A 22,501-nucleotide genomic window follows, 5' to 3' on the forward strand; every position below is an offset into this window, starting at 1 on the left:
ACTCTATTCCATTGCTAACTGAAGACAAAATATTCAGACTTGAGAGTAAACAGAGATAAATGGAGCCTACACTAGAAGGTGAAACACTGGTTTCCAGTAATTGACTCATCATATCAGTTCAAATATTCTGATGAGTTTCAAAAAAAAAAAAAAAAAAAAAAAAAAAAGATTCCGAAGTTATAAATTCAGAAGAATTGCTCTATGAAGGGCCCGTAAAATATTTTGGTTTAGAGCAGAGAGGTTTTAGACAAAATATAATTAAACACATAATTTATGGTTAAGTAAAAGGCAAACATACAAAAACTGTTAAAAAAAAGTTATCCAGCTCCAAATCACAGAAAATACAGAGTGAACCCACACAACTACATACATCACCTTCTCTCACAGACATCGAAATCCACTTGCAAGCACACACCAGCCCTACCACAAGGAACTCAAACGACCCACACTAACATGTTGTCTGGTGATTTACTTTTGATGCCCACCTCATCTAATTGTCATTACAAGGGGATGACCAGCCTAGGAAAATGGCTTGAATTTCGCACACTAAAACAAACATACAAGTTCAAACAAACTCACTCCTCTGGCCCAGAAGATCAGTGTAAAAGAGTGGAAGCAACCACCTAAGGACACACAGGAGACACTGCACAAGAAACTACTAACTTAAATAAAAACCTCTCTCGCTAGAGAGATTGCATGGATCACAATACTGACTTATACTGACAATATTTAATGGTTGTAATTCTAGAGAAAGACCACTGTGTAAAAGATTACTCTGGACAGATGGAGAGATAGAACAGATACCAAAAAACACCAGCTTCTGTAACACAGCCATTGGTTCAATGCAACTTATTTCTTCCACACGTTTCTTGGTCAGACTGACAGATAAAGGGACTTCAGGCAATCCAAAGCACTCAACTTGAAATCCCATAATCAAAACTACTAGAGTTGAGCAGCATACCTCGTGAGAAAGATTTGGTAAGTCTGAAATTGCCTTTTTTATATACCTCAACACAGAACCATTTCACTCCACATAAATCTTCAGCAGTATTAACAACCAGAGGGGAAAAAGGAACAAAGTATCTCATCAACACAAATAAAAGGGCCTGCAGCATTTGAGGGCTCAGCTTCAGCCATTTTAAGGTCAGCTACTAGATAGGTCGAGTGTATACAGGCATCCCTGAAATGGGAGCAAGACTGAATTGGTTTCTCAGTAAAAAAGTTGGGCTTCAACTTCTACTGGGATTTCCTACAAGGAATCTCAGCACTCATTATCTTGACCTAGGTGGCAGAAATACACATTTCAGCCTCTTTCAACATAAGGAGCAGCTTAGAAGCAGTAGCATGAACTGCTATGGTTTCTTTCTGCTTTGAATCTATTTACAAAGATAAAAGTAAATATGAAGAGTAAAAGCTAGCAAACAGAGGCACTACTGATGTGACACTCCCACAAAAAACAGACACTAGGAAAGGGAACACAAACACAATAGTAAAAGTCCATGTACAGTGCTAAACTTTACTAGAGTTTAGTTGCTCCTGGCTGGCAATTTAGTTGACTAAGAACTAAGTAAACACCCATCTACCAGTATATCAGGAACTTATGTATAAGAACGAACATGTTTAGCAAACCAAAACAGCATTTCTCAGCTTACTGCATTAATACCAAGAATGCTGTTTAAATTAGCTTATAAAGGAACACTAAAATACATCACACACACACAAAACAAAATGCAGAGATTGAGATGTTGACAGAGAAGATGAGACACCCATATATACACAAAGAAATTGACAACTACAAGAAATGTAGCGTGAAGGTGCATTACAAGAACTACACCATTTTCCATGATACTTAAGAATCTTTCTATTTTCATTTTATCTTTTATACTTGTAAAGTTGTACTACTTATTGTCACATACCAAGGATTCAATGATCCCATTCATTGTTGGGCCTATTTCTTTAGAAAGGGACATCTGCTTGAGGAGTTCATAACACATCAGTAAACACTTCAGTAGTGTTTCAGGATCATTCTTTAAGAGAAAAAGATTTTCTTTATCAGGAAAGGGAGAAAGAAAAACAAACAGATAATCATATATTTTCTATGCAAGTAAAATGTTCTCTTTACACTATATTCTGACTATCGAAGAATGATATATCCACCTACAGGACTGAAAATGAAATAGAACTACAGTTAGCTGAATTTGTGGTTCGTTTGTCATTAATTTTCACTTAAGGCTAGGAGCACTTAGCTAGGATAAAAACCCTTTTATAAAATAAAGTTTTAATTATAGCCTCAAAGTACATAAACTGCACAAAACAGCAGTTATATTGTAAAGCATTTTTGATAGAGTATATTATAATTTACATTTGAAATTTAAATACAAAACATGGACAACTGGATGAAAAACAATGAAATGCCTGTTAACAGCTTAAAAAAGATATTAAATAAGACAGGCCTGTTCACCTGTTGAAAACCAAAGTGAACTAAAATATCACTGATATCAAAACATGACCAGCACTTTGGGGGGGCGGAAGCTGGGAGGGGAAGGAAAGAAAGGAAGTAGAACCTTCTCCACACGCATTTCTTTAATTTCAGGCTGTTCTGCTTCTTTTATCAGATCACTCTTAATGCATTCCAGCTCTGTTATTTTCTCTTTTAACACCAACGCACGATTAAAATCCTGCAGAGTAACACATTCCTCCAAAGCTTCTTTTGTTTCCAAAAGTTTCACTTTTATTTCAGCCAGCTAAATACAAAGAAAATGAAAGTCACAACACTGTAACTGATTTTTATTAGCTGTAAAATAAATGGTAACCTATCTAAATCAGTTAGTCAGTAGCACATATATACTAAGTGTACTGTCTGTAAAAGTACATAAATTTAAGGGTTTACTGTATCCATTTCCCGTAAGTTACCTAAAATTCATTTACCTTAAGTTGTTGCTTTCTTATTTCAGCTGCATCTATAGGAGTGTCAACTGTAACAATAGGCTCACGAACCTCTGAGATAATTTCTGCAACCTAATATTGGATGCAAAAGTTATTGCTATTAATACCGCTTGTTGTCATTGGTCTGACTCTCAGATCCTATATACCATATATACCTGGACTTTCAACATTAAAAAAGCATCATCCCTCTGCATAAATCCTGAGCTTTTAGTCAGGAGACAGATTTCTTTAATAGATAAAACTACTACAATTTTTGCCAATATATTGCCCTACCATGCAAGAGGTCTAGAATTTCCTGGTAGCTAGCTGAGTCTGCAAATGCGATAGAAAGGACTGATGCCTTCAAAAAAAGGAGTAAGGGCTTGTGCATGTTCTGGTCAAAAATTGGTTGAGATCTGCCAAGTTAGGAGACACTAAATATTGCAGTTTGTGAAAGGGCACCACTTTTTAAATTTAGTCGTATTTTCAAAAACAATCCATCGATGTTCAGAAAGCACACATTCCAGGTTGTGGGCGTGCACATGGCTTATTTAACTTCAGAGTTCACATCTCTTAAGGTGAATGGTGAAAATGAGACAAGACTGGAACAGAGGACCAGAATGGCATGTTTTTGCAAATGTAACTATAGTGATTGCTGTCACTTCCACTACAATAATCTGTCAAGGCTGTGTGTCACATGGCCTAGAACAACTGAAACTACTTACAGTATGAATTCTCCTGTCATCATCTTTGATAATGCTGAGCAATCTCTCGACAAGTGAAGATATAAGGGATGTTGAAGTAGTAGGTAGAATAAGAATCTCCTGCAAGACAGCCAGTAGACGCTTCCTGTGTTTTTTTTAAAAAAAGTAAAGTGTTACTGTTTTTCAAATTACACCCTCCTTTCTTAAAATACTGGGAAAACACTCAACAGCTAAGATTTAATCTACTTTATTTATTTTGAAAGACATTTGCTAGTAAAGTACTAGATTGTTCTTAGCTGAACAGTATTTACATGCATTATTCAATTTTTTTAACTCAATATTATTTTCTTCTGCTTTCACCAGTTGACACCAAATTTTCTATGAAGTGTGACCTATTATCTAAATAAAAGTGAGAGGAGTAGTAGCACTCATTGTTTATAATTAGTGAAGAGCACTTCTATTTCAGTTCTTTAATTAAAAACTCAAAGCAAAATGTCTTCAGTAGTCTGATAGTACAAAACAACTTTATTCCTTCAATGCCTGCACAATGCAGTAAACCAAAACAAGACTGTCACACCTGCAATATTAATTAATGTGCAGTTATACCTGGAAAAAGGAAAAATGTGTCATTGTGGGTTTTCAAGCTTATTCTCTCTCAAGTACTTCCATGTCAAGTTTGCTCAAGTTGCAGGTAAAAATGGTTTTAATTAATCAATTAAAATAGTAAAATCTGCTTGAAATCTAAAATGGAATCTATGCCTTTTTCTTTCTGACATCACAGTTCATGAAGAGGCTGTTTACTTGGAACTTAATCAACAATTCTCTTGATTATAAGCAAGTCAGAACGGAAAAGAAATGAATTCACTCTCCCACAGTGATACTAGGTCTGCATTAATAACAGAAGTATTTTAAATGTATTGTTCCACTGAAGTAAGCAGCTAGGACTCTGAATATACTCAGAAGCAATCCTGTTAAGCAAGGTGAGGACATTTTTCCAATCAGCACAGAACTGTAATATTTTGACTGGCTGACATTTTTTTCTTTAGGAGTACATTCTAGATGTAAGCAAGCGGTTTTCCATAGTAAAGGCCAAGAAGTCAGTAAAACAAACCTGTACACGCATACAATTTTACAAAGCTTACCTTCCTCCCTCTTCAGTGGTATCCATGCAGCCTATAATAAGAATCAACTGCTGACCTATAAATTCTTTTGTCAACAAGTTTTCAATACACGAAAAATCTTCCCTTTGTTCTTCACTTAAAACTGGCATGTTCTGAAGGTAACTGAACAAAAAAGACAGTCGTCATTAAATGCAGGATCCCTGTTGCAAAGTCAAAATACAAAAAAGTGTTCCTTCCTACTTCTGTGTAACAAAATGGTTTATATTTTACAGGATGAAAAAGTTAGGAAACAGGGTCAGATATAAAACTGATGACCTTCAATTTGTGAAAAAATGTTTCCAAAGAACAGTAAATTAATAGTTTCATCCCCATCCTCTAATATGCATACCAATTTGCCAGTTTCTTTACGGTATGCATTGGGTAACATAGGGAAGGGATGCACCTCAATAATCTTAAACAGTCAAAGCTAAGGGCACGTCTACACTACAAAATTAAGTCGACTTAAGTTAAGTCAACGTTCAGCCACCTCGGTAACTAAATCGGTGTTTCATGTCCACCTTATGCTCCTTCTGTTGGCGGTGCATGCCCTCACCAGGAGCACTTTCACCAACTTAACTGTGTGGGGCATTGTGGGGGCACTAACAGCCGGAGCCCCACCCCCATCCTGGGGCTGATAGCCTAAGCTGTTAGCCCCTGGCAGCAGAACTCACAGCTGGAGCCTCTCAGGCCCATGGAGTTCCAGCTACAGCCCTCTCCCACCACGTAGGGTTGACAGTCCAGGCGGTTAGTCCCAGGGCGGGAGGGCTCCAGCTGTGACAGCCAACAGGCAATGTAAGTAACACAGTGTCTACACTAACATTTACTTCTGGGGGAATTCTGAGCCAAAAAATTCTGCAACAAAAAAATAAAAATTCTGCACACAACATTTCCAAATACTGCATATTTTATTTGCCAACATAATACAATATCATCACACCAATTTCAATTATTTTTGGTCATTTATTTCAAAATACCTCTCAGCAAGTATGTCTGTAACAATAACAGACAACAAAAAAGATTCAGAACATGTTTAACAAATAGATTCTTTACTGGACATATTAATACAGAACTTCGAGTAATAATTCATTTACACTACAATACAGAACCGTATTTCCTGCACCCCACAGAAGCAGTGCAGGGGGAATCAGGGGTAACAGAGTTGTTGAGGGAGAGGGAAGTAATTGCTGTGAAGGAGCCTGGGTGTGAAATTGAAGGGTTGTTGGGTATAGGTGAGTAAAGTATGAAACAGGGTTTTTGGGGGGCTGGGGAGAGATGGTTAGGGAGCTTCCCCCATGCAGATCCTGGCTGACCCCTAGCCTGTCAAATTCAGTCAGGTACATCTACCCCTGCACCCCCATGTGTCCTTGCACCCCCTCCTCATGTGTCTCTGTGCCCCCACTCAGCCATCCCCTTCCCCCTGTAGCTCTGCACCTCCCTCCCCCTCTGCCCATGTGGGGCTGCAGCTCCACTCCGATTCAGCCCCTGACCCAATCTGTCCTTCTCCACTAACCCTCATGAGCCCGTCTAACCCTCCAGTAGCCTCATGCTGTCTCCCTCCCCATAGCCCCATCTCATGACCTGGCCTGGCAGGTGCTGAGTGAAGAAGAAAGGCTCTCTCTTCCCTAGCTGGCTGGGAGCTGTTGCTGTGTTCTAGCAGTACAGTACCCTCTGGTGGGAAAAAGGTGGAACTACAGCAACATTCCAGCAGCAGCTTTTTTCTGCGCAAAAAATTTAAATTATGTGCGGCTCCTTAATTATGCACACACGCAGTGGCACAGAATTCCCGCCAGGAGTAGACAGTGGGTTGCCCTAAGTACATCAACCTAAGCACTACACCTGTTGCGGAGATGGAATTAAGTCGATGTAGTGGGTGACTTACATCAGAGGGAGCTACGTTTTAGTATAGACACTTACAGAATGAAATTGACGTAATCTGTACTACACGTTTTAGTATAGACATTTACAGAGTTGGTTGACATAATCTGACCTAAATCTGTCGTGCAGACCACCCCTAAGAAATATTCTCAGCAGTTTTTCCTACATTAGTGGTAATTAAGCATTTTTAAATAAAATTACCTCAACAGATAATCTGCATATGTGGCAGGTTCTGACAAAATCTGCTCCATCAAAGCTTCACCTTCCTCCCCTTTTGATTTTAGATACTCACAAAGGGATCTCCAATATAAAGCACTCTCAGCAGTTAGATCTTCCACTGGAATCAATTTCCTAAAAATAAAAATAGAAATAAATACACACACACACACACCTGCTGAGATCAGTTAAAAAATATTAGAAACCTAAAAGACAGAGAAGATGGGTGAGATATCATCTTTTATTGGACCAACTTCTGTTGGTGAACGAGACAAGCTTTTGTGCTTACACAGAGCTCTTCTTCAGGTCTGGGAAAGGTACTCAGTGTCACACCTAAGTACAAGATGAGAGATTGTTTAGCTTAAGTAGTTAACATACATTTCAAGGGACCATTCAAGGTGAAGCCAACCCATTAACACCCCGCCAGTCACAGGTGTGCACAAAGGGCAGGTGTGTTAGTGGGTTATAGGTTGTTGTAATAAGCCATAAATCCAGTGTCACTCTTCAGTCCAGAATTTTTCGTTTCTAGCTATATTATGGATTTAAGATTCCATGCTTGTCTTTTTAAAGTGTTGTGTAGGTTTCCTTTGACAATGAGGACAGAGATCAGATACAGAGTAATCACTTTGTGAAAAATGCTCACCCACAGGTAATAGGAAAATGATAAAAGATAAAAACACCCTGTCTGAGTTCATTCAAGAGTGTAGTGATTGTTTGGTTTCACCCACATAGTTACTGGGACATTTAGTGCACTGGATGAGGTACACCACATGTTGTATAGGCATGTGTAGGACCCATGGATCTTGAAAGGTGTGTGGTGAAGGGTGTTGATCACTGTTGCAGCAGAAATCTCTCTTTCAGGATGCAGACTTCTTTCCTGAACCCCACCTTCTAGCCTTCAAACAACCCCTCAACCTCATCATCAGAAGCAAGCTCCCCACAGACCAGGACATACCAACTCAAAGCAGCACCAGACCCCGTCAGAACAAGATGCAAAAGCTGCTCCACTTCTAAGATGATCAACACCCCTCACTCACAATAATGCATCTTTCAAGATACATTGGTCCTACACATACAACTTCCCTACTCAAACTCTATAGTCCCGTTTATAGGGTCAAGGACCACAATGGCCCTTTTAGTCACAGCATCGCACCGGGACTTCACATTTAGCTGATTAAACAACATAACTGCCAAGTCTTTTTCAGTTTCACTGCTTTCCACGATAGACTCCCCCCACATCTTGTAAGTATGGCCTACAGTCTTTATTCCTAGATGGTCTGCTTGCAGCCACAAAACCAATCAATCCAGTTCACACAGTATCAGTGACTTGTCCTCTTCATTATTTACCACTCCACTCTTGCAAATATAATCAGTGATTATCTTGTTTTCTTCCAGGTTATTGATAGAAATATTAAATAGCATCGGGACAAGAACTAACCCCCGCAGTAGCCCATTATAGACACCAGCTCAGTGATGATTCTGTTTACAATTACATTTTGAGGTTCCATGTTGCATTTAGCTGTGACCGTCTCATTATGTTTCCCAGACTTGAAGAAGAGCTCTGTATAAGCTTGAAAGCTCGTCTTTCTCACCAACAGAAGTTGGTCCAAAAAAAAGGTATTATCTTATCTAGGATTACCATATATCTGGGTTTTCCTGGACATACCACTGTACCTCAGATGTTCTTGTTAACTGCTGAAATGGCCCACCTTGATTATCACTACAAAAGGTTTTCTCCCCCCGCTCTCCTGCCAATCATAGCTCATCTTAAGTGATCACTCTCCTTACAGTGTGTATGGTAACACCCATTTTTTCATGTTCTGTGTGTATATAAATCTCCCCACTGTATTTTCCACTGAACGCATCTGATGAAGTGAGCTGTAGCTCACGAAAGCTTATGCTCAAATAAATTGGTTAGTCTCTAAGGTGCCACAAGTACTCCTTTTCTTTTTGCGAATACAGACTAACACGGCTGTTACTCTGAAACCTGTCATTATGCAAGGCACTGCATTTAGCCGTATGAAGTGGAAATCTATCAACTTCATGAAAAAACTCGTACGGATACAGACAGACATCATCTTCCTTTCCAAATGCAAACAGATGGACATCGTACCAAAAGGATACTCTTAGCCCAGCAGAAGAATCTGTCCTATCTCGGGGCCTCTCCTTCTGCCCCTCCACCCCAACAAACATGATACAGTTCTGTGGTGACCTAGAATCCTATTTTCGACGTCTCTGACTCAAGGAATATTTCCAACACACCTCTGAACAACATACTAACCCACAGAGACCTTCCTACCAAGGCTACAAAAAGAAGGATTCTGGGTGGACTCCTCCTAAAGGTCGAAACAACAGACTGGAATTCTACATAGAGTGCTTCTGCCGACGTGCACGGGCTGAAATTGTGGAAAAGCAGCATCACTTGCCCCATAACCTCAGCCGTGCAGAACACAATGCCATTCACAGCCTCAGAAACAACTCTCACATCATAATCAAAAAGGCTGACAAAGGAGGTGCTGTTGTCATCATGAATGTGTCGGAATATGAACAAGAGGCTGCTCTGCAACTCTCCAACACCACTTTCTACAAGCCATTACCCTCTGATCCCACTGAGGGTTACCAAAAGAAATTACACCATCTGCTCAAGAAACTCCCTGAAAAAGCACAAGAACAAATCCGCAGACACACACCCCTGGAACCGCGACCTGGGGCATTCTGTCTGCTACCCAAGATCCATAAACCTGGAAATCCTGGACGCCCCATCATCTCAGGCTTTGGCACCCTGACAGCAGGATTGTCTGGCTATGTAGACTCCCTCCTCAGGCCCGACGCTACCAGCACTCCCAGCTATCTTCGAGACACCACTGACTTCCTGAGGAAACTACAATCCATCGGTGATCTTCCTGAAAACACCATCCTGGCCACTATGGATGTAGAAGCCCTCTACACCAACATTCCACACAAAGATGGACTACAAGCTGTCAGGAACAGTATCCCCAATAATGTCACGGCAAACCTGGTGACTGAACTTTGTGACTTTGTCCTCACCCATAACTATTTCACATTTGGGGACAATGTATACCTTCAAATCAGAAGCACTGCTATGGGTACCCGCATGGCCCCACAGTATGCCAACATTTTTATGGCTGACTTAGAACAACGCTTCCTCAGCTCTCATCCCCTAATGCCCCTATTCTACTTGCGCTACACTGATGACATCATCATCTGGACCCATGGAAAAGAAGCCCTTGAGGAATTCCACCATGATTTCAACAATTTCCATCCCACCATCAACCTCAGCCTGGACCAGTCCACACAAGAGATCCACTTCCTGGACACTACAGTGCTAATAAACAATGGTCACATAAACACCACCCTATACCAGAAACCTACTGACCGCTATTCCTACCTACATGCCTCCAGCTTTCACCCAGACCACACCACACGATCCATCGTCTACAGCCAAGCTCTATGATACAACCGCATTTCCTCCAACCCCTCAGACAGAGACAAACACCTACAAGATCTCTATCAAGCATTCTTCCAACTACAATACCCACCTGCTGAAGTGAAGAAACAAATTGACAGAGTCAGAAGAGTACCCAGAAGTCACCTACTACAGGACAGGCCCAACAAAGATAATAACAGAACGCCACTAGCCATCACCTTTAGCCCTCAACTAAAACCTCTCCAACACATCATCAAGGATCTACAACCTATCCTGAAGGACAACCCATCACTCTCACAAATCTTGGGAGACAGGCCAGTCCTTGCCTACAGACAGCCCCCCAACCTGAAGCAAATACTCACCAGCAACCACACAACAGAACCACTAACTCAGGAACCTATCCTTGCAACAAAGCCCGTTGCCAACTGTGTCCAGATATCTATTCAGGGGACACCATCATAGGGCCTAATCACATCAGCCACACTATCAGAGGCTCGTTCACCTGCACATCTACCAATGTGATATATGCCATCATGTGCCAGCAATGCCCCTCTGCCATGTACATTGGTCAAACTGGACAGTCTCTAAGTAAAAGAATAAATGGACACAAATCAGATATCAAGAATTATATTTACATTCATAAACCAGTCAGAGAACACTTCAATCTCTCCGGTCACTCGATTTCAGACCTAAAGGTCACAATATTAGAACAAAAAGACTTCAGAAACAGACTCCAACAAGAGACTGCTGAATTGGAATTAATTTGCAAACTGGATACAGTTAACTTGGGCTTGAATAGAGACTGGGAATGGATGTGTCATTACACAAAGTAAACTATTTCCCCATGTTTATCCCCCCCGCCCCTTGGACGTTCCTGTTAACTGCTGGAAATCGTCCACCTTGATTATCACTACAAAAGGTTTTCTCCCCCACACTCTCCTGCCAGTAATAGCTCATCTTAAGTGATCACTCTCCTTACAGTGTGTATGATAACACCCATTTTTTCATGTTCTGTGTATATAAATTTCCTGACTGTATTTTCCACTGAATGCATCCGATGAAGTGAGCTATAGCTCACGAAAGCTTATGCTCAAATAAATTGGTTAGTCTCTAAGGTGCCACAAGTACTCCTTTTCTTTTTATCGTTCAAAGATTCATGCAGGAGGGCAGACGTCGATAAAATCCTTCTTAAAGACTTCTGCAACCAAAAAGCCAGCCACGGAAAAGTCAGCCACTCCTACCTAAGTTTAGCATAACTGACACCTTTATACTGCATTATTTTATTAAAATGTTCTATGTGTTTGAACGGTGTTAGTAGGGTTCTATATTATTTTATTCAATGTTTTATGCGTAAAATGTGTACTGTATAACCTGTCATTGTAAAAAGGTACAGTTTAGGCGAAAAGAGCAGTCATAGGCGAGCGTGGTGACATTGTGAATGCATCCCCCCTTATTCCATTATTCTCCGATATACATGGTTTCGGTATCCACTGCCCTTTTCAATAAAGAAACCCCGATATATACAGGGGACCCCCTGTATTAGCAATCCAGAGAAGTTCTCAGCCAGCTCTTTTAAAACTCTTGGATGCAAGTTATCCAGAGCTGCTGATTTAAAAAATCTAACTTTAGTTGTTGCTGTTTAATATCCTCCTAAGCTACTATTGGAATGAAAGTATTTCATCCTCATTGAATATGACATCATCTGTTTTTCTCCCCAAATTCAAAACCGTTTATTAAACGCTTCCAGCTCTTCTGCACTATTGACAATTCTGCCACTTCCATTGAGTAAGGACAGTTACCATTGTTAAGGTTCCTTTTGCTCCCAATACTTAAAAAAAAAAACCAAACACCTCCTTATGCTCCTGAACTCTGCTTGCTATAGAGTTATCCTTGTAACCTTTTGCTTCCCTTATCAATTTTCTACAATTTCTAGTTTCTACTATACATTCATTGCTATCAACTTCCCCTTTTTTTTCCTTTTGCTGTATATTATTTTGTATTTCTGCTTGAACTTCCCCTGTAAGCCAAGCTGTTCTGTTAACCAGTGTAGTCTTCTCTCTCAGTAGTGGAATTGTGGCTTTTGCCTAACAACATGTTCTTAAACACTTCCTAATTATCACTGAAATTTTTCTATTTAAAAAATTCTCCCAGCTGATTTGGCTCAAATGTTTTAAACTTTGTTATTTAAAAGGGCCAAGTTCAGAATCAAAAAAAAAAAAAAGACACATTAAAGAAGGTCAAATGCGTAATAATCACTATAATGTTCATGGACTTCATTTCCCAGCACACAGAACAGTTTCTCCTTTCCCATTAAAAAGACCCCAATAAACTGATATCCCATGCTGAAAGTTGAACAATGTTAACCTTTTAGATACACAGAGCTGATTTACATACCTGTTATCAAGGTTTTTGCAATTTTGAACTAAGTCATTAAGTGGAGATAATGAAAACATGGCATTAAGCACTGAGACAGCCACTTTGGGGCAGTTTTCTACATCCAACCGATGAAGCAATTCTAAGACATCCCCCTCAGTCAACCGTAACCAGGCTTGAAGAAGTTTCTTCTGCACCACCTCCTTAACAGCATCTATTCATAGAAGAATTGAATCTATATTCACAGGATTAAGTACATTTCCCATATACTTTTGGTACTCTGGGGTTATTAGAAACTAATGCATACATGAAGACCATAAGGAAACAAAAACTGACATAGTACTACTGTAGAAAAAAAGAGCAGCTACTTACATTACTTTAAGGAATGGTGGACAGATCCACCAATTGCTATTAGTCAAGATGATCATGTTACCCCATGGTCTGGGTGTCCCTAAATCTCTGACTGACTGCCCTGTTCTGTTCATTCCCTCTGAAGCATCTGGGCCAGCCATTGTCAGAAGATAGGATACGGCGCTAGGTGGATCCTGGGTCTGACCCAGTATGGCAATTCTTATGTTCTTATTATGAGAACTGTAGTCCTTCTAGATGTTTTGTCTGTGTGGATCCCACTTGTGGTGTGCACAAACAGCATGTGTGTGAGATTACAATCTCTTAACCAACAGTGTTATGCTGGCCATGCTTGTGTTTTGCATGTTTCTGTGCTTCTTCTCCCCCCCCATGAGACCACATACAGCAGAACAGCCCCAACCTCTCGGTTCCCTCAGACATTCCAAATATCAAAAGAAATGAACTCCAAAGGAGTGGGAACAGAGATACTCATAAGACATGGATAAAACAGCTTGAAGAAACACAATTACCATAAAGTAACATTTTTTAAATCTGTGTCCATACAGACCTACTTGTGGTACATAGCTAGCATTTCCCAATTTAATAGGAAGGTCTGAGAAGTCCTAGCTACAGCTAGATAAACAAGGATTGCAGAACTGCTCTTCTGAATTTAGCATCAGATCTAATGACCATACTTAGAGTGTAATGTTTGGTAAAGTTATGGACTGAGTTTACTCTGCTCAGTATATCTAGATAAACTAGAGTTTCCAACTTTCTATTTGCAAAAAAACAAACACCCTTGCCCTGTCCCGCCCCTTCTCAGAGGCCCCGCCACCTGCTCACTCCATCCCCCTCCCCCGCTCGCTCTCCCCCCGCCCTCGCTCATTTACTCATTTTCACCGGACTGGGGGAGGAGTTTGGGGTGCGAGCTCCGGCTGGGGGGTGCGAGTTCTGGGGTGGGCCCAGGGATGAGGGGTTTAGGGTGCAGGAGGGGGCTCTGTGCCAGGGCATGGTCTCTGGACTGGGGATGAGGGCTCTGAGGTAAGGCCGGGATGAGGAGGTTGGGATATGGGAAGGGGCTCTGGGCTGGGCCTGGTGGTTGGGAGGGGGTGAGGCTGGGGATGAAGGAATTGGCTCTAGGCTGGGGCCAAGGGGATCGGAGTGCATGAGGGGGCTCCGGGCTGGGGCAAGGGGTTGGGTTGCAGACTCCAAGAGGGAGTTTGGGTGTGGGAGAGGGCTGGGCAGGGTGTTGGGGCATAAGAGGGGGTGTGGGCTCTGGGCGGCGCTCACCTCAGGCGGCTCCTGGAAGTGGCGACATGTCCCTCTGGCTCTTAGGCACAGAGGCAACCAGGTGTTCCCTGGCCCATGGGAGCTACAGAGCCGGCGCTCCAGGAGGGGGCAGCAAGTGGTGCTTCCCTGGCTGCCCCTGCGCCTCGGAGCCAGAGGGACATGTTGCCGCTTCCAGGAACTGCATGGAGCTGGGTAGGAAGCCTGCCTGCGTGCAACCAGACTTTTAACAGCCCTGTCGGCAGTACTGACCGGAGCCACCAGAGTCCTTTTTCAACTGGGCACTCCAGTCGAAAACCGGACACCTGGCAACCCTAAGAAAACCTAGTAAAAATCACAATACAAAACTTTGCATTAAACTGTTCACATTTTACACATATAAAAAAAAACTGTGACATTGTATGACTCCCTGAAATCCTCTATGCCCTAACTGAACTCTATTATGTACCTATAGCCTGTAGTGTTCTGCCTTCATATTACTTTTATACTATATCTTCTGCATTTTCTTTTAGAGTATTTTTTTAAATACCTGAAAAACAAACATTTAATGGAATAAATAAGCCAAAACACACTCAGAAATTCAAATAGTTCTCTCACCAGATCTGTCATTAAGTCCTTGCTGCAGTAGTTTTACTCTCTGAGCTATGGACAAAGCTCTCATGTGAACTTTTTCTGACAAAACCTTAAAAAAAAAAGTTAAACAGACATTGATATTTGACTATCAAAAGCATGTCTACAAATTACATCTAGCAACTTGAAATTCAACACCTCAAGTTCTCTTTATGGTTCTGAATGCGAAAAACCCTAATAGAATATTTAAGAATTTAAACACACAAAGCAAAAAAATTCATTTATTGCTTCCACAGCAACTATAAGTCAGCCCTCTTGCCAGAATCCTAGACACACTAATAAGGCACTGATATCTATGATCCTTAACATAACTGAGCAACCAGACCGCCCCTTCACCTCTCTCCACCCCCCACCCCACCACTTCATTTTTCCTCAGCACAGCTCTGCTTAGCTCTCAGTGCAGAATTGGAGTTTAAGTCTTCTTTCCTTCCTGGCTTAAGGGAAAAGATTCACAAGTAACACTCTGAATAAGAGTGACCTTCCCTTTAAAGCACTAAGCAGAGAAGCCAAACGTGTCTGTAATGATAGAAACAAGACTGCTACATTACTTAAACCCAATTTTTTTTCTTCCAAGTCCACCAATATGAGGATTCAGCCCAAAAACAAGTTAGATTGTTGAGGGACTCTATCAGACAAACTATTTAAAATATAATTAACATTTGTTAATCATCCCAAATATTTTGCTTGTATGTGGTTCTTTTCCTTCAGACTGTAAGCTCTTTGAGGCAGGAAGTGTTTTCTCTTTTGTGTTTTAAACAGCACCTAGCACATGTGAGTGCTACCACAATACTATTACTAGTCATTCGTATTACAATAGTACAAAAAGCACACTCCAAACAAGTACCACTCCAACACCAATAGCCAGGTTTTAGGAAACAATAGCTATATATACAGATATAAAGTTTGATTCACAGCCACACCTGTGGATGGGTAGAGAGAGACTAATAGGTAGTAAGGGGATGGACTATTTATGCTTTCTGTTCCTGAAGAGCTGGCAAGCCCATGTACTCTACCATACACTACTTTTACAATGAAGCTCCATGAAGGTTATATCATGAATGAAAAAAATGACTACTACTTCTAAAGGTTCAGGAGATGCTACTTGAAAGATTCCTTTAATGTATCACTCTCTTATGCAGTGACTTTTCTGGTAACTGAACACACTACCCATTTTAGCTACTTTTCTTACTGGAAATACCTTATAAGCTTTATAAAAACATATACCAAATCTCTTAAAGCCTTGGAACCGAAATTAAGAGACCGGTTTACCTCATATGCCAGTTTCCTGACAGCCTCTTTTACATCCATAGTGCGGCCTACAATTTTTGGCAAAGTCTTCGCTGATGGGGCAATACATGACAACACTGCACGTCTCACTTCTGAACTTGAATCATTTTCAAGCAAAGCGCTGTAAACTGAAAAGAAAATATCAGTCATTAGCATTGCATTTCTTAAAAAATATTCATCATCATCATAAGATAAAACCCATCTTCGAGATGCCTGCAAACACAACATGAGAAATAGTTCAAATCAATTAAAAATTCTCTCTGTACAACCCTTATGCTGTAGGCACTTTGTAGAACACTCTAAGCCCTAACTATAACAAGCAATGACCTTTTGTGTCAGTTAAGGGTCCCAGGCCTCAGCTTCCCTCAAGACCAAGCCTCAAGCAGAACTTTCAGTTCAGGGTCTTTGATTGTGGAACTCTCCCCTATAAACCAAGAACTGCAATCTTCACCAGCTGACTTCAGGCACAACAGAAAGCCCACTTGTTTTGGCAGGCTTATTCTGATTTTTTACTTTGCATTACTTTATCTGTTAAATCTCACTTCTCTCAACCTTTTGTGGGCATTTAAAATGCCTTTTATTTGATGGTGCAATATTGGGTTAGCAGTCTATTCAGTTAACATCTTTATTTTTTATTTTTATTTGTGTTTTACTGTATGGCCCTTTATGCTACTAGATTAACTAGTTTAATATGTTAAGTAAATTTTAGATGTTACGGATTCAAAGAATTTCTATCCTATTTATATATATCCATATCCACATATAATTGCATTGCTAGAATTAATAAACAAATGACAGCTACATTTTTGTACAGTATTTCAGGTTTAGTCAATGCTTACAAAGAAAATTTTAGAAGAGATTAAGTCAACTGTGCTTACTAAAAGCAAAGATTATAAAAGATATACAAACACACCATTAACCACAGGACAGTTCTCATCACTGGGATCCTGAAGTCTAGCCAATGCCAGTACAGCTTGGATTCTCACATTTGGAATCTTATCCTTCAGTCTAATTAGCATGGCTTCATTAATTTTATCAAAGAGATCATCATCAATCTGGGCATTTTCTGGCATACTTCCCAAAAGCTTATTAACAAGCTGGCACACTCGAAGTCTAACAGCATGGCTGTTCGCACTGTGAGACTAAAAACAAAAGTTATCAAGACAGTGACCAAAGGGTTATGATTTTGACCACAATTACGATATAATAAACAAGTTATACATCATGTATAACTTTCCCTCATTATTACATCACACAGACATATTGATGTATAGCTACTTAATACTGTGGGTACACAACAAATACACATTTTTACTCTAGAGCCAATAAATCACAACTTAGACTGTATATCTACAAAGACTTATACATATGCTTAACTTTACTATTGTGAGTGGTCCCACAGAAATCACGGTAGTAAAATTAAGCAAAGTCTTTGCAGGATTTGGGCCTTAAACTGTAAAAGAACAAGTATTTCCTAGTAAGTATTATACAACACTAACTATAATATGCTTCCTCACAGCCCCCAATAAACCAAAACTGAATATGAAGAGCTGATTGTTCTTTGAAAATGGGGGAGGGGGGGGAAGGGAGGGAGGGAATCATTTTCTTTTAGTATTACCAATTTTGATTGGCCATTGTAGTCACATAGACAGTCCCCTCTCAAAAAACAAGTTTTGTAGTTTTCTGAAGCTACCAATTTCAAAAGCAAACATACTTCTATTTGTGATTTCTTGTTATTGGAACACTTAAATTTCATTAAAATAATAATAATAATAGTACAATAATGAATGCCCTATTTAGGCAAGATCTACATTAGAAAGTTTTGCTGATTTAACTACACTGGTATACTTAAACGAGCAAAACTTTCCTAGTGCAGCCATAATATATCTGTATGGCAGTGCTTATATCAGTACAAGCGGCAAAGAGTCTTGTGGCACCTTATAGGCTAACAGATTTGTTGGAGCATAAGCTTTCATGGGTGAACACCAACTTCATCGGATGCATTTAATGGAAAGCAGTTTCTCCTCCTTTGGTGTTCACACCTCAACTGCTAGAAGAGGGCCTCATCCTCCCTGATTGAACTATAGACCTATTAGTCTATAACAGATGTATTGAGCATAAGCTTTCGTGGGTGAATACCCACTTCGTCAGATGCATGTAGTGGAAATTTCCAGAGGCAGATATAAATATGCAAGCAAGAATCAAGCTAGGGAAAACAAGGTTAGTTCAATCAGGGAAGATGATGCCCTCTTCTAGCAGTTGAGGTGTGAACATCAAGGGAGGAGAAACTGCTTTCCACTACATGCATCCGACGAAGTGGGTATTCACCCATGAAAGCTTATGCTCCAACACATCTATTAGTCTATAAGGTGCCACAGAACTCTTTGCCACTTTTACAAATCCAGACTAACACGGCTACCCCTCTGATACTATATCAGTACAGTTTATTCCTATTTGGAGAATTGGCATAAATGATACTGGTATAAGAACTTTTATACAGATATGAGCACATTTGCACTAGGGCTTTTACGGGCATAGCTACTTCAGGCAAAAATAAAAAAATTACTCCCCTATCCTAGCTACGCTGGTAAAGTTTAGATCAAGCCATAGATTTATATAGTGTTCACTTGGTAAGTACATTACAATGCCAAGATTTTCTCTTAGATGGAAATTTCACCATCACATTAATAACTTGATAAATGTTGTCATGGTACCTCAAGCAGAAAATTAAACAAATAACTCAGAAGTGAGTTTTCTTCTTCTTCCTCATTACCATCTTCTTTCCCCAGCTGATCAAATGAAGTAACAAACTTAGCTGCAAAATTTATCACTTGTTCCACTGCTGGTTCCCGCTTGTAGATTATCATAGGATACTTAAGGTAATGAACAAACTCCTCATGAAAAACCATCCTATCCTTCAGCTGAAATACATCAAATACAGAATGTTAGCAATCTTTCCATGACAGAATCACAAAAAAGAGGTTGTGTCTCAGATAGGCAGCTCCCATTTAGGTCTTTATAGGTCTAAAACTGTAAGCACAGATCCACTGCACAATGTGCTTTCAGCACAATGTCCTGCTTAGTAATTGAGCTGTCACAATTTATGCCATAGTTTGAACTCTAGTCTCCCCTGTAAGTTCAGCTCAAGAAGCTAAAACATTAAAACTACAACTTGGTGTGTCTACACTAGTCTATAGAGGTTCATATACCACTTCATCTCTGTAGTGCCAGAGTACTTTCCAATAGTGCATTAGACAATGTGAGTAACATCGGTCATATGTAGTTCATACTCTCTCATCTTCTTCCCTGGGGGAAAATTGTGTGTGCAGTGTAGTGCACTGTTTTTTGATAGAGCTTTGTTTTTAGGTTTTTTTAATGTACATGCTGCTATGCATGTTAGAGAAAGCAAGGTAAAAAATAATAATAATACCTAGTTTGTTTTTCATCCACATAGCTCAAAATGTTTTATAAAGGGAGTCAGTATTATCCCCATTTTACAGATGAGGAAACCGAGGCACGGGGCAGGGAAGTGACTTGCCCAGGATCACCCAGCAGGCCAGTGGCAGAGCTGGGACTAGACCCCAGGTCTCCTGAGTCCAGTGCTCTATCCACTAGGCCATACAGAAGCAGCACAAGCTGCACTTAGAATGGAAGGTGTGGAGGTTGGCGATGGCCCTTAGTTCAATCAGCATTTTAAAGTGTGTTCCCTCCACCTCTGTTCCTCGTGTGGACAATCCCTAGGAGGATATTCACCTGATTGTAGGTACGCTTCAAAGCTGCCACTAGCTTTGCATGGTTCTGATGAGGTTTCTGAGCCATCTCGAACGCATCTTTGATTTGCAGCAGCTTCTTCTCCGCTCCCATTGCTGGGGAGATACGAGCGCGTCATTTCCCAGGGAACACAACGGGGCCGCTGCAGGGCCCAGAAGGCCCGCGCAGCCCTGCTCATGCCCACGGACCACTCGGGCCAAGCGGCAGCGCTGGGGGACTGGTTGCAACGAGGAGTTTAAGGGGGAGTTCCCCCAACGCCTTCGGGAATGTGTGTCGAGTTCGCCAAGTCGTTTCGACTGACCCTCCCCACGCATACCCACGGGGCGGGGGGGGGGGGCTGTGCTGGATGCAGGAGCCTGCACCGCCCCGCCCCGCCCCAGCGCCGCTCCGCCCGTGCGGAAGGAAGGGGGGAGGGGGCGGCAGCTGCGAGACCCCGGGGACTCGCGCGGTCGGACCAGGACGCGGGATTCGGGGGCCACCAGGGCGTTTTTCAGGCGGTAACACCCGCCCCCGCCCAGGGGAGCGGGCGCCTCTCACCTGCCGGGCCCCGGGCTGGGAAGCGCTGATCTATCGCGTCGGTCGGTGTCAGCCCCGCTCCGGGCCTCGCGCCCCGGCCACAGCTCCCGCGCTGCTGCCGTTACCGAGTTCAAATTTCTCCCGAGCGCCACGAGCAGTCTCGCGAGAATTCCGGTCGGAGAGCGAAAAGCAGGAAGGGGGAGGAGGCCCTTACAAAAACGGCCGGGCGACTGAGTAGTCGTAGGAACAGCCGGGAGAGTGCGGGCTAGCGGGCCGTGTAGCAGTGAGAACAGCCGGGGGAGGGAGTGCAGTCGTAGGAACAGCCAGGATAAGGGTGAGCGGGCCGGGAAGTCGGCACAGCCGGGGGAGGGAGTGCAGTAGTAGAACAGCCGGGAGCTGGCGGGAGGGGGAGGGGACCCAGTCGTAGGAACAGCCGCCTGTGCGGGGGGCGGTGCGGGCAGCAGCCGGGAGGGGGCGCAGCCGGATTTCACACAGCCTGTGGGGCACGGCTGGCGGGGCGCTGGGTTTCTGGGGGAAGAAGAGCAGACGCTACACCGGCAGAGAGGCTGCTGGAACGAAGGGGGTCGGGGATGCTGCCCCGCCCCCTGGCTTGACGTGGTTTCCAGTATAATTTGGCTGAATGGTTCTCAGCACTCCCATTATGAAAACTGTTCCAGCACCCCTACCACTTGGTGCAGATCCCCAAAGCTGTCAATGGGGGGGGGTACCACATTAACCATGTTTGTTACATCTGGACACCAGTGAGTGCCCTGAGCGGTGCCCTAAACCAGGGGTGGGGAACCTATGGCCCGACCAGACCACAGCAAGTCTTGGCGCCGCGGCACAGAAGCCCCGAGCCTCGGCGCTCCCCCGTGGGGCTGGAGCCGCGAGTGTCGGCTCGCCCCACTGCAGGGGGAAGCTAGGGTTGCCAGGCCGTTAAAAAGCCGGGTCGGCGGCGCAGCAGGGCTAAGGCAGGCTCCGGGAAGCTCCCAGAAGCACCCAGCGTGTCCCTGTGGCCCCTAGGCACAGGAGCGATCAGGGAAGCGCCATGTGCTGACCCAGCCCCTAGCACCGGCTCCGCAGCTCCAATTGGCTGGGAGCCTTTGGGAGCTGTAAGGGCAGGGCCTGCAGGCACGGGCACTGCACAGAGCTGCCGAGCCACGCCTTCGACTAAGGGCCAGGCATGCCGGTCACTTCTGGGAGCTGCGTGGCGCCAGGGCAGGCAGGGAGCCTGCCTTAACCCCACTGCACCACCCACCGGTAGCCACCTGAGGTAAGTGCTGCCTAGCCAGAGCCAGCACCCTGAACCCGCTTCTGCACACCAACCCCCTCTCCCAGCCTTGAGCCCACTCCTGCACTCCAATCCCCTTGGCCCCAGCCCAGAGTCCCCTCCTGCATCCCAAACACCTCATCCTCCACCACGCCCCAGCTGGAGCCCTCAACGTCTCCTGCACCCTGAATGCCTCATTTCTGGCCCCAACCATGCAGCCCTCACGCACTCCAACCCCCTGCCCCAGCCCAGTGAGGGTGGGGTGAGCGAGCGGTTCAGGGATAGGGCTGGAGTGAGTGGGGGGTGGGGCCTCAGAGAAGGGGTGGGGCAGGGGTGTTCAGTTTTGTGCAATTAGAAAGTTGGCCAACACTAAGGGAAGCCCCAAGCCTCCATGTTGGTTCAAGTGATCATGAGCTAATTCAGTTCAAACTGAACAGAAGGATTAACAAAAATAAATCTGCAACTAGGATTTTTGATTTCAAAAGGGCTGACTTTCAAAAATTAACGAAATTAGTTAGGGAAGTGGATTGGACTGAAGAATTTATGGATCTAAAGGCAGAGGAGGCCTGGGATTACTTCAAGTCAAAGCTGCAGAAGCTATCGGAAGCCTGCATCCCAAGAAAGGGGAAAAATTCACAGACAGGAGTTGTAGACCAAGCTGGAGGAGCAAGCTTCTCAGAGAGGTGATTAA

At 42.7% G+C, this 22,501-nt stretch overlaps 1 protein-coding gene across 1 annotated transcript in view; it reads right to left on the minus strand.

Moving 5' to 3' along the window:
- The window catches only part of NCAPG (non-SMC condensin I complex subunit G), a 40,517-nt gene extending 19,700 nt beyond the window's left edge, over positions 1 to 20,817 (minus strand). The window contains exons 1-13 of the mRNA XM_073342434.1: positions 20,562 to 20,817; positions 20,007 to 20,119; positions 18,968 to 19,174; positions 17,167 to 17,395; positions 16,236 to 16,381; positions 14,934 to 15,018; positions 12,723 to 12,915; positions 6,866 to 7,015; positions 4,772 to 4,912; positions 3,651 to 3,774; positions 2,929 to 3,018; positions 2,565 to 2,744; positions 1,917 to 2,027 (exon numbers count right to left, since the gene is read on the minus strand). Of these exons, the coding sequence (XP_073198535.1) occupies positions 1,917 to 2,027; positions 2,565 to 2,744; positions 2,929 to 3,018; positions 3,651 to 3,774; positions 4,772 to 4,912; positions 6,866 to 7,015; positions 12,723 to 12,915; positions 14,934 to 15,018; positions 16,236 to 16,381; positions 17,167 to 17,395; positions 18,968 to 19,174; positions 20,007 to 20,117 (1,767 nt within the window). The 5' untranslated portion in view covers positions 20,118 to 20,119; positions 20,562 to 20,817. The remainder of the gene's footprint in view (positions 1 to 1,916; positions 2,028 to 2,564; positions 2,745 to 2,928; positions 3,019 to 3,650; positions 3,775 to 4,771; positions 4,913 to 6,865; positions 7,016 to 12,722; positions 12,916 to 14,933; positions 15,019 to 16,235; positions 16,382 to 17,166; positions 17,396 to 18,967; positions 19,175 to 20,006; positions 20,120 to 20,561) is intronic.
- Positions 20,818 to 22,501: the final 1,684 nt, after the last annotated feature.

The sequence above is a fragment of the Lepidochelys kempii genome, chromosome 4 (assembly GCF_965140265.1).
Source record: "Lepidochelys kempii isolate rLepKem1 chromosome 4, rLepKem1.hap2, whole genome shotgun sequence".
NCBI lineage: Eukaryota > Metazoa > Chordata > Testudines > Cheloniidae > Lepidochelys > Lepidochelys kempii.